Here is a 12,309-nt window from a genome sequence, read left to right on the forward strand (position 1 = left end):
GACGGAGCTGCCACCTGCAGCATCTGGGTCATTCTGTTGCAAAAGGAGGCAGAGACCTTGAGGGAAAGAGCCCCAGCAAGAAGCGGCGGCATCTTTTTCCTGTTGAGGGGTTGGGGTCTGGTAGATTCCAGGCTGGTGGGTTTTGCAAAGACGACAAGGGGCCTTCCAGTTCTGATCCCTTAGGCTCCATCCCCAGCAGGCTCTGAGAACTGCAGCGCTGGTCTTCCTCATACTTGTGCAGTACTTTATACTTCCTCAAACCATTTTTCACAAACACTATCTTGTTTCATCTCTTAACAGCTCCGTGAAGTAAACAGACCAACAGCTAGCAGATAAGGAAACAGGTTTGAGGGTGGCTGAGTGACTTGTTAAGGTCACGTGGCCAGCCAGGGCCTGTCTGGAGCGGCAGTCCGATGTCAGCTGGTGCAGAGCTGTCCCCAAGCACGTGCCACCCTGCCCCTGCGCCTGTCCCTGTCCCGGAGCTGGGGAATCCCACGCTCCAGAAAGTTCCCGCACAAAAGCTGGAGGGTCTGTGCACAGGAGGGCCTGATGCTTCCTGAGAGGGGGCTGCACTCTTGGGGTTGTAGTTAGAACAGGTCTTGGGGGAGGCAGTGTGTGTGCAATCTATAAGGCTGTCCTTACAGGGTAAGGAACAAGAGGAAGTAGGTCAGGGGTCAAAGAGCCATGTTCTAAGCTGGGCCTTGAAGACCTTTGACCCTATAACATCTTTTCTCCCCAGTGTAGAAGAAGTCAGCCATTTGGCCGGCCAGCAGGTGGGGAGGTAAGGGAGAGTAAGGTCAGGTAGCAGTCAGCTGGGCCAAGCCATAGGCCAGTCATGTCCACTCTCCCTGAAACCGCAGCCCAGGGAACTGACTCCGCTTCTCTTCCTGGGGTGGGTGTGTCTGAGGTGTGTGGGGGCGTTATCTTGGGGAAGGGCCTGGTGGCCATCAATCACTTGAGGTCCCCTTCTCTGAAGACCTAATCTCAGGAAAGGCCAGGCCCAGTGCCCCTCCCCACTGCTTAACAAGCCTGCCTGCTCATTTCATTTGTGAAACGTTGGTTCCCTCTGCTGGTAGCTTCAGGAAGTGTTCGGTCACTTGCACTTGAGGGAAGGCCCAGGGTTAGGTAATCCTAACACACCTCAGTGTCAGATGCTGTGCCCAGCACTCGGGTCAGAGATGAAGACTCTGCCCCTGGCAGTGATGACCCAGTATCCTCAGGGCTAGAGTACCCTGCTCATGCTTCTTGCTCCTCCCTTCCCCACACTGAGCCCTCAGCTGACCCATCGTTTTGGCTGTGTGGTTCCCTCTGGCCCTAAAAGCCCAGCCAGGGGTCTGGGAGTGCCAGCACTTCTGGGTGGAGCAGAAAAGGGGTGGGAGTGTGTGAAGGAACCAACCACTTCCAGGCTAGTTCTCAGGGGTCTTTGGTGAGCTTTCAGGTGGTGTCAACAGCAGAGGGAATTTTTTCTTTATTTTTAGAGGAGTTATCTATAATGCTGTGTTTCTGGTACACAGAAAAGCAGTTCAGATATAGATAGATATGTACACACACACACACACTTTTCATATTCTTTTTCATTATGATTTATTACAGGCTATTGACTATAGTTCTCTATTTTATATATAGAATTTGTATCTGCTAATCCCAAACTAGTCTGTCCATCCCCTGTGCCCTTTCCCCTTTGGTAACTTAGTTTGGTGTCTGTGTCTGTGAGTCTGTCTTGGTTTTGCACATAAGTTCATTTGTATAATATTTTAAGTTCCGTGTATAAGTGGTAGCATATGTTATTCATCTTTCTCTGACTTCAATTAGTATGATAATCTCTAGGTAAATGCATGCTGCCGCAAACGGCATTATTTTCTATGGCTGAGTAGTAGTCCATCGTGTGTGCGCACCGCATCTTCTTTATCCACTCATCTGCTGATGGACCTTTAGGTTGCTTCCGTGTCTTGGCTGTTGTGAATAGCGCTGCCGGGAACATAGGGGTGCCTGTATCTTTTCAAGTAGAGGTTTTTCTGGATATGTGCCCAGAAGTGAGATTGCTGGATCATATGGCAACTCCGCTTTTATCCAGAATCTGGATACTGTTTTACATAGTGGCAGCACTATGTAAAACTAGGATTACCTTCCCACCAACAGTGTGGGAGGCTCCCCTTTCTCCATACCTCTCCAGCATATTATTTGTAGACTTTTTTTTTTTTAATTATTTTTCTGGCTGTGCTTCACTGCTACGTGCAGGCTTTGTCTAGTTGCAGAGAGCAAGGGCTGCTCTGCGTCGCAGGGTTCTGTAGTTGGTACTCGTGGGCTTAGTTGCTCCTCAGGATGTGGGCTCTTCCCAGACCAGGAATTGAGCCCATGTCCCCTGAATTGGCAAGTGGATTCTTAACTACTGGACCACCAGGGAAGTCCTATTTGTAGACTTTTTAATGATGACCATTCTGCCCGGTGTGAGGTCTCACTGCAGTTTTGATTAGCTTTTCTTTGATAATTAATGATGTTAAGTATCTTTTCATGTGCCTATTGGCCATCTGTATGTCTCCTTGGAGAAATGTCTATTTAGGTCTTTTGCCCCTTTTTCAATTGGGTTGGCTTTTTTTGTTTTTTCACTTGTGTGATCTGTTTGTATATTTTGGAGATTAAGTTCTTACTCGTTGCATCATTTGCATATATTTTCATTTTTTTATAGTTTCCTTTGCTGTATAAAAGCTTATAAGTTTGATTGAGTCCTATTTGTTGATTTTGCTTTTATTTCTATTGCCTTGGGAGACTGACCTAAGAAAACATTGGTATGATTTGTGTCAGAGAATATTTTGCTTATGGTCTCTTATAGGAGTTTTATGGTGTCATGTCTTATATTTAAGTCTTTAAGCCATCTGGAGTTTATTTTTGTGTAAAGTGTTCAGGGAGTGTTCTAACTTCTTTGATTCACATGCACTGTCTTGCTTTCCCAAAACCACTTGCTGAAGAAACTGTCTTTTCTGCATTCTCTTGCCTCCTTTATTGAAGATTAATTGACCATAGGTATGTGGGTTTATTTCTGGGTTCTCTGTTCTGTTCCATTGATCTACATATCTGTTTTTGTGCCAATACCAGGCTATTTTGATTTATTGTAGCTTTGTAGTCCGACGTCTGTAGTCTGAAATCTGAGAGGGCAATGCCTCCAGCTCTGTTCTTGTTTTCTCATTGCTTTGGCAATGCTGGAATTGCTTTGGCAATTCTGGGTTATGGATCCATATAAATTTTAGGATTATTTATCCTAGTTCTGTGAAAAATGTCCTGGGACACTTGATAGCAAGTCCCATTAAACCTATAGATTGCTTTGGCTAGTATGGCCATTTTAACAATATTAATTCTTCCAATCCAAGAATGTGGGGTATCTTTCCGTTTCTTTGACTCATCTTCAGTTTCCTTTATCAATGTTTTGTAGTTCTCAGCATATAAGTCTTCCACCTCCTTGGTAAGATTTATTCCTAAGTTTTTTTTTTTTTTGGATGCAATTTTAAAAGGATTTTTTTTTTCCTGGTATTTCATTGTTAGTGTAAAGAAATGCAACAGCTCTCTGTATGTTAATCTTGTGCTCTGCAACCCTGCTGAATGTATCAGGAATTTTTGTGTGGTGTCTTTAGGATTCTCTTTATATAGTTACCATGGTATCTGCATATAATGACAATTTTACCTCTTCCTTTCCAATGTGGATATGTTTTAAATTCCTTCTGATTGCTGTGGCCAGGACTTCCAATACTCTGTTGAATAGAACAGGTGAGAGAGGGTGTCCTTTTTCCAGATTTTAGTGGGAAAGCTTTAGCTTTTCACCATTGAGAATTATGTTTGCTATGGCTTAGTCAAAAATAGCTTTTATTATGTTGAGATATATTCCCTCTATGGGCTTTCCCTGGTGGCTCAACTGGTAAAGAATCTGCCTGCAATGCAGGAGACCCCAGTTCAATTCCTGGGTTGGAGAAGATCCGCTGGAGAAAGCATAGGCTACCCACTCCAGTATTCTTGCTTGGAGAATCCCTATGGATTTGTGACCATGGGGTCACAAAGAGTCGGATGCGACTGCGTGAGTATGGCACATACATTCCCTCTATACCCACGTTGGCAGGAGTGTTTACCTGAATAGATGTTATAGCAGGGGGGGACTCTGATCACTCCAGGCTACACGGTCAGCTTGGCGGTGGGGAATGGTCCCCTTGAGGAGCTTATTTATAAGGTCCTGGTCCCAGAGTTACTAGTGTTAGCTGGTTTCTTTACCTGGACGACGCTGAGTGATTTGACAGCAGGCCCTAGTCCCCAGAAAGCTAGTGTCCTCTACACCAGATGACATGCTGGTGACTGCAGCCCTCATCTGGAACTATGGGTGATGGGCTGGCCCCTGAGGTGGGGGCAGGCAGAGAGGAACCTGCTGTTTAGCCCAGCTCTTTACATCCGTCGCTGCGTATGGCCTCTCCCGCCACTACTTTCCTCCCCACTCTCGCCTGAAGCGGGCATCTGGAAGACAGTGCTCAGTGGGCAGGAGGAGCCAGGGCCAGAGGGGCAGGGTCCTTTCCCACTGGCTAGAGGGGCTGGGAGGTCTTGTAGTTGAGCTCCAGCTCAACCGTAGCCAGTCAGGAGGGTGGGCAGGGACCCACATGCAGCCAGAGGCTGGAGAGGCCATTGGTCAGGACTGCTGGCTCTGGGGTGAGGGTTCCCCCAAGGGTTCTCTCCAGGTACTTAAGAGTCTGGCTCTCACCTTCAACCATTCCACCACCAGCATCCCTCACTTCTGGAAATCTTGGTTCTTTTTTTCACCATCCTGGCCTTGTGGAGCAGGTCCTCTTTACCGTTCAGTCGTGGAGATTACAGAATTCCCCAGCACACACAGTCACTGACTGTCCAGTGTCAGCCCACAAATAGCCACCAGAGCCTCAAGCATTGCCAAATGCTGTGTTTATTGGTCTGTTACGCTGAAGAGTATAGTTTCTGAGCCAAAAAACATACACACTCTGCTCCTCACAAAACCAGAGTCACTAAGGCAGGCACACAGAAGCCACCATGCTTGGTGGAGGCCAAGGACTCACAGACGACGGATGGGCAATGGGGCAGGCTGCCCCTGAACAGGCTGTGCAGTGCCCGCGGCTGGGGTGACTGTGTGGGGTGCAGAGGGGTTGCTGGGCTCTTTCTCATGTTTCTCAAACACAGGAAGTCTCCAGACCTCAGTGTTCGCTGGGCAGGCCCAGCCCCTGTGGCAGAGCGGCCTCCTGGCCCCAGAACAAGGACCATCCTGCGTGTACTGATGAGGGGGGCAGTGGGGACGACGGAGCAAGCGGTATGACTAGGCCTGCCTGGGGTCAGGAGCTGGGGCCCCCCCTAGAACCTCTGTGAATGAGGCTCCAAGGGGGTTCCTGGGTCTCTAGCATCCTGAGAAGCATGTGGAAGGAAGAGCGAGCCTTGCTTCTCGCCAAGAGCAGGCTGGGGAGATCCAAGCACCCTCCCCTCCGCCTCAGGGACTCAGCAGATGCCGGGGACAGATGGCTGCCCGGGGCTCCAGAGCCTGTTCCTGAGAGGAGGCCGTGAAAGGACCACCTCCTTAAAAGAACCACCCTGGGGTTCCTGTGCAGGTGCTTCTGCCACATTTTAGGTTGTTCTGCTGGCGAAAGCATCACTCACACAGTTTTCAGGAATGCATCTAACTCACGAAGCAGGAGCAGGGTGCTGAGTGACACCGTACAGATACACATGGGTGCACTGTACAGGCTAATGGGGGTGGGGAGTGATGGTGCACGAGGTCACCTCGGGTGGCCAAAGGCAGTGGCAGTGCTGCTAAGGTGGGTTGTTCCCACCAGGGCCCATGTTGTTGGGCTGTCCCGCGGTCTCGGGGGAGGGCCTGGGATGCAGCCCAGGACACTCCTGCACCCAGGACACACACCCAAACTGGCAGCTGTTCCGCCTGCCCCTGTTGGGGCCGGTGTGTGCACAGGCACTGGGCCTGCAGAGGGACGCTCAGAAGAGAGACAGCCCAGGGTCCCCTCAACCCACCCAGCTGGGGCCCGGGCAACCACAGCCCTCTTAACTCTACAGAGCCCCAGCGAGGCCACGGGGAGCTGTCCAGGCTCAGGACGCCAGTGGCAATGGGGCTGTCCCCAGGTATTTGGGAGGGGAGTAGAGTAGGTGTGCCCCAAGGCAGTCAGTCCCTGAGGCTGACCCCTCCCTTCCCAGCCCTGACCTCAGGGCCTTCTGGCCCCTGCATCACCCTGCGGGGCCGGCACTGCCCGGAGTCGGATCCCAGGCTCACAAGCACTTTGTTAGAACACAGTGGAGCAGGCGCGGGGCCTGGGAGCCGGGGCAGTCTTGGCTGCACCGCCCCTGCACCTCGCTGTGTGGGGCCCCTGGCCGGGAGCCCAGGCTCTGGCGGGCGGCTGCCTCCTGGCCGCGGCCTCACTTGTTCTCTATGAGCGTCTGCACCTTGTGGACTAGGTCCCGGGCAATCCTCAGGATCTCCTGGGCGTCATGATGCTCAGCCCGCTCTGGGGGAGACACGGATAGCTGAAGGTGGGTGGGGGCTGCAGTATGGGAGGAGCCCGGGGTCCGCCCACCCGGCTGTATTTCCATCAGGACTCCTGACATTCCCCTATGGGCCGGGCCAGTATTCCTAAGACACCCCTTACCCTGCCCAGGCCAGGAGTGGAAGCCCCAACTCAACAGCACTGCTGCGGCAGCCGGCACCGCCGAGTGTCTCCTACCGTTGAAGAATTTGATGATGTCGGTGAAGTCCATGTTGTTGTCGCGGATGATCTCTCGGTAGGCCTCCACCAGGGCCAGGGCGATGAACAGGACAAAGTGCTCCGAGGAGATGTGCCGGGCTGCCCAGATCACCTCCCACACAGCGAATACATCCTCGTACGGCAGCTCTGGGGAGGGCGAGGGGGCTGAGATGGCCTGGCCGCCACGGGTCGCCTCGTGCCAAGACAGAGCTCCAGGGCCCTGGTCCTGGGATCGGTCCACCGTGGGAACCGGTGAAGAGGGCGGCTCCCAAGCCAAGGCCCCGCCCTTCCTCTTATAGGTACCTCGCGCTACCCAATCGCGCCACTGGAGCTGGGTAAGCCCCGCCCTCCTCCTGTAGTTCCTGTACCCTGGTCTTCCGCAGAGGCCACGTCACACTAGAGTAGCTCTACTTCTATAGGCCTTGGTGCTCAGGAAGACTTGGTTTGAAAACAGTTCTGAAAACCATTGCCTTTGGGTGATTTTCAACCCCAGCTGCACTGTGGATTGACCTAATGGCTTTTAAAGTCACCACACTTAGTTAAGTCCGGGGCTAGCTGAGGCCCAACGCTCCTCGGAGGGGTTCTACACTGCAGTGTGGGTTGAGAACCAGTGATTCTGGGGATGTCCCACTGCCCCGACCCCAGGCCCGCCCTCCAGCCTGCCTCTCACCTCTCTTAAAATCTAGCAGGAACCAGCGGTAACAGAAGTAGAAGTGGGTGTAGTCTCCATTCTGATGCATGAGTTCAAACAGCTCTGAATCCAGGATCTGGTTTAAATGGAGAAAGGGCGCTGGACTGAATGGGTGCGGGTGCTTTCCCCAGTGCCCTGTCCCCCTGACCCCCAGGGCCCTCAGGTGCCCCCCTGGCAGCTGCATCTGCCCCTCCTGTCTCCCTCCCAGGGCAGGGCTGCATCCTGCGGCCCCACCCATCTCTCTGGGATGTCCTCTCTGGAATGATGCCATTTTCTGGGTGATTTCATCATTGACCACACTACTCGCCAGAACGTTCACAAGTATAAGCATTCATACGCCAACATTCCTCTTCGACTGATAAGGTTGAAAATGATGGGGTTTGGGGTTTTTATTTTACTTAATTTTTAGTTCTACAATCCATCTCCCTCCACCCTCATGCATGGCATGCTCAATCATGTAACCCCATGGACTGCAGCCCTCCAGGCTCCTCTGTCCATGGACTTTTCCAGGCAAGAATACTGCAGTGGGTTGCCATTTCCTTCTCCTGGTTTTTATTTTTTAATGAAAGAAACTAAGCTTATACATAAAACACATTTTGGGAGCGCTTCCCAGCCTCCCGTGGATAATGAACAAGCCCAGCACTGCCCCATCACTCGCCCCCGCTCGCTGCAGACCTCACCTGGATAAGGGAGCGCATGTTAGCAAAGTGGGCGTCCATGGCACCCCCATTGGGGAAGTTCTGGCTCATCCTCTTCATGAGGTGGCTGAAACAGCTGTAGGCCAGCTGGTCTGTGGGGGAGGTGGGCGTGAGGCTGGCAGGGAAGGGGGCAGAGCTGGCTCATGTCCCTCCCCCCACTTCATGCAGACCATGCCATCCCCTGTTCCTTTCCCCGCTTGGATTGGCCCAGGCCCAATTCCACTACCCCCTCCTCACCATTGTCCAGGACGACCAGGAGAGGTGCCAGCAGGTCGCACATGCCCTGCACGTAGCCCACGTCCAGATGCTCCCACACATAGCTGAAACACCGGGGAGTCTCTGTGGCTATGCGCTGTCCTCCCCTCCCCTCGGGGACTCCTGGGGAGACGACCCCTAGACCAGTCGGCTACCCAGAGGTCAGCCTTTCCTCCACCCTGAAGCGCTATACTGAACCATCCATAGCCATGGTTCTCAAGGCGCTCGGGTAGCAATGGACAAGCCATCACCACCCCCAACGTGCTGGCGGGGACCAGCTGAGGCTTCCTGGAGAAGCATGGCTAAAGCTGAGATCTGAAAGGCCTCACAAATGACAGGACGGGGCACACATAGACATAGGGAGCCGGTCATGAGACAGGGACAGGGCAGGGGAGCAGGCGCTGCCGGACCTAATGTTGCATGGAGCAGGGCCCCCGCCTCCCGCCCAGCCCGGCCCCCAGTGGCACCTGCACATGACGTCTCGGAGCCGCTCGAGGTTGGGGGGTGTGAAGTACCAGTAGTTGCGGTCACATCGCTGCACGTCCTTGTCTATGCGATGCAGGTTTAAGGCCACGGTGTCCAGTAATTCTATCTGGAAGAGTGGAGGGCCCTCAGGGGTGAGTCAGGGGCTGGAGGTGATGCCCGAATAAAGGAACACAGCGAAAGCAGGGAGCCAAGGGCCTCGGAGCACTGAGTCCTGTGGGCCTGCCGAGGGAGGGGCTCGGTGCCCACCTCCAGGACAGTCCAGGCCACCCCACCGTCCACCCCAGGGTCCCCAATGCCTGGGGAACGAGCACATACAGTGTAGGCAGCAGCGCACACGGCCGCGAGCTCCTCCCCGGCCTCCAGCTCGCCAGCCGGCAAGGCCTTCTCCTGGCCGGGTTCTTGGGGCTCGGAGACCTGGGCTTTGGGGACCATCCCGGCGGAGCCTTCCTCCCCAGCACCGTCCTCCTCCTCAAAGCCCATCTGGCCCTCGTCTATGCTCGACTGGATGCCCGAGGTCACGGAGTAGTTGCGGGAGGAAGGCAGGCCCGAGTCTGGAGAGTCGAACTCCACTGACTGCTGCTCCACCATGGCCGTGCCCGTGGGCCCGGCCTCCGCCCCCGGCTCAGCCTCTGGTCTGGGGTCTTTGGGGCCCGGGGGCCCTGGAGGCTCCAGGTCATCCACAGAGACGAACACCTGTTGGAGAGGGGGGCGTGAAGACAGCGGGGCTCATGCCTGCCCTCCAGCACCCCCCTCAGCTCAGCCTCTCTTCCAGGGTCAGAACCAAGAGGCACACAGAATTCTCCTCACATCCCTACTCCCACCCTATGGCTCCCCAGCACAGCCTCCCCAGGGGGGTGCCAAGCAACCCCCCAACCCCCCGACCCAGCCAACCAGGCTCTGGGAAAACATGAAAATGCCATCTCCAGCCCCATCTGGCCTCACGTTGGTGAGAAAAAGTGGGAAGGGAAGAAGGGGGACGGAGGCCTGGGCACTCGATGGCCAGTGTGAGTAAGTGACCCTCTACAAACACAGACGTCATGGGCTGCCTTGGGTTGGGACAGCTTCCACAGTGTCGTGGTGTGGCCTCTGGGGCACACAGCTTGTTTTCAGGACTGAGTGTGCAGTAGTAGAAAGTGAAAGTGAAGTTGCTCATTCGTGTCCGACTCTTTGCTACCCCATGGACTGTAGCCCACCAGGCTCCTCTGTCCATGGGATTTTCCAGGCAAGAATGCTGGAGTGGGTTGCCATTGCCTTCTCCAGGGGATCTTGCCAACCCAGGGATCGAACCCAGGTCTTCTGCATTGCGGGCAGATGCTTTAACCTCTGCACCACCAGGGAAGCAGTAGTAGAACAAGGCAGGAAACCTCTCTAGCAAGTACCTCATCAGTTAGATTAGCTGAGGATAAGCTGAGGAGAAGGAAGAAGGAAAAAAGAAACACGTTCTACTGATTGGGAATGGTCCACACACTCCCACAGACAAGTCACAAGGAAAAGAAGAGACATATGTGGACGGTTTTGTCTCATTTTTCTATTTGGACTATGGAGGGAAGGGATGCTTAAAAGGAGTTTTCACTTTGGGCAAGAAGCACGAAGTGCTGCTGGGTTAGTGCCTTCGAGAAAGGCTGCTTGTGTCCACAAGCTAAGCAGCTGGGGCCCTGGTTCAGACTCAGGGTTTAACGAAACCCAAAGCAGACAGAGAGAATCTGTTCACAAACATGGGATTCAGAACAAAGACCATGGAAAGGAGAGGATGCCTTGGCAGTTATATTTCTTTTTAAGTCTTGCTCCAACTTGAGTTTTTGGATAATAGGAGTTAAGGAACAAGAATATACATTATCTAAAGAGGCAGTCTTAAAGAAAAAAAAAAATTAGTTAATAAAAGAATGTCCTGATAACTGAAACTTTGCAGTTCTAGTTGGGCCCAGCAGCCATAGATTGGGATTTGATGTTCATCTAAAAGTCAAGGGGGGATGTGGGAAGAACCACACAGGCTCTGAACTGGCTTCTCATGGCCAACTCTATGAGATGGGACTGCTCCAAGTGCACACCCACCCCCAGCCTCAGCTCTAGGAGAAGCCTCTACAATCAGAGAAGCTGAGAGGGGGCACCGAGCCCCAGAGATGGGAGGAGAAGTCACTCATCCTGTCACTAGTGGACTTAGGACTGGAACCCAGGGAAGCCCACTCCTAGCCTTGAGGTCTCTCTACAAAGAGGGAAAAGTGTTGAAGCATTAGTTGCTCAGTCATGTCAGACTTTGTGACCCCATGGACTGCAGCCTGCCAGGCTCCTCTGTCCATGGAATTCTCCAGGCAAGAATACTGGAGTGGGTTGCCATTTCCTTCTCCAAAGGATCACACCTGCGTCTCCTGGATTGCAAACAGATTCTTCACTGTCTGAGCCACCAGGGAAGCTCCAGAGAAGGAGGGCCTCCCTAATTCCCCATAAATCCACCCTCCTCCGCTAGTCTCTTAGGACAGAACACAGCACGCCATGTCATTTATTCCTGCAACAAGCCAGAGGAGTGGGCAGCAGGGGGACCGTCATCCCATCTTTCAGTGGAAGGAAACGAGACACACGGACATGTGGAGGCGTGCTCCAGGGCCTCGCTGCCCACTAGCACGAGCATCAGAGGTCAGGCCTGCGGTGCTGGCGGCCCCGCCCCCGGCCCCCAGGTCCCGTCAGGCTCACGTCATTGCTGATGGTGGAGTCTCGGTGGATGAGGCGCTGAACGTGGCTGTCGATGCTGCTGCCCGAGGAGAACTTGGTGAGTGTGGCCGGGTGAGCCTCCCGCTCCCGCTGCCTCACCACCACCTCGCAGGCCTTCCACTCCGCCAACACCCGCTGGTACCTCGCTGCCACCACTGTGTCCACCTGTGCTCAGACCACAGCGTGACCATTCGGGGGAGGGGCGCACCGGGCCCCCCTCGGCGGCCGTCCTCCCGGGACAGCCGGAGACTCGGGCCAGGCCCGGGGTTGAGGATGGCGGGGCTGCTCTGTCCTGTCTCTTTCGGGCTGGGAAGAGACTGAGGTTTCTGAGGTGCCCCCCCTCCCCGGGTTCCCCTGGCCTGGTTCCCTGCCTGTGCCCCCGTCCTCCCCCTCACCTGCTCCATCTCCTTCTTGCTCATGCCAAACTTGTAGTGGCCAAGCAGGAACGGCCAGACGTCCTGGCGGATCTCATGTTCCACGCCTCCGTAGTAGACCTGCCGCAGCAGCTCCAGCTCCTTGTAGTTCTGAGGGACCCAGGGAGGCAAGACTGTGTGGGCCAGCCAGGCGACCCCACGCCCTGGAGAGCCGGGGCCAGGGATGGTTCGGATGGCTCTGGGACCATCACATCCCGGCACTGCACCCCCCAGGCCAGAGCTGGACGGAGATCTACTTCAACCCCTCCAGGGCAGGAAAGGAGCCTGGAGAGATTTGCAGAGGCTCTCCCCAGGGC

At 54.1% G+C, this 12,309-nt stretch overlaps 1 protein-coding gene across 7 annotated transcripts in view; it reads right to left on the reverse strand.

Moving 5' to 3' along the window:
* Positions 1-4,912: 4,912 nt before the first annotated feature.
* Positions 4,913-12,309, reverse strand: part of SGSM2 (small G protein signaling modulator 2) — a 38,733-nt gene continuing 31,336 nt past the window's right edge. For 4 of the 7 annotated variants that reach the window (XM_025280866.3, XM_006079746.4, XM_006079747.4 and 1 more), the window contains 9 exons: positions 11,975-12,103; positions 11,562-11,744; positions 9,189-9,566; positions 8,855-8,979; positions 8,370-8,452; positions 8,115-8,224; positions 7,414-7,510; positions 6,723-6,890; positions 4,913-6,506 (listed from right to left, as the gene is read on the reverse strand). In XM_025280866.3, coding sequence (XP_025136651.1) covers positions 6,418-6,506; positions 6,723-6,890; positions 7,414-7,510; positions 8,115-8,224; positions 8,370-8,452; positions 8,855-8,979; positions 9,189-9,566; positions 11,562-11,744; positions 11,975-12,103 — 1,362 coding nt within the window. In that variant the 3' untranslated portion in view covers positions 4,913-6,417. Of the gene's footprint in view, positions 6,507-6,722; positions 6,970-7,413; positions 7,511-8,114; positions 8,225-8,369; positions 8,453-8,854; positions 8,980-9,188; positions 9,567-11,561; positions 11,745-11,974; positions 12,104-12,309 lie in introns of all 7 variants that reach the window. The other 3 variants (XM_025280864.3, XM_025280865.3, XM_044939460.2) reach the window with 3 other exon arrangements.

Source organism: Bubalus bubalis, chromosome 3 (genome assembly GCF_019923935.1).
Source record: "Bubalus bubalis isolate 160015118507 breed Murrah chromosome 3, NDDB_SH_1, whole genome shotgun sequence".
NCBI lineage: Eukaryota > Metazoa > Chordata > Mammalia > Artiodactyla > Bovidae > Bubalus > Bubalus bubalis.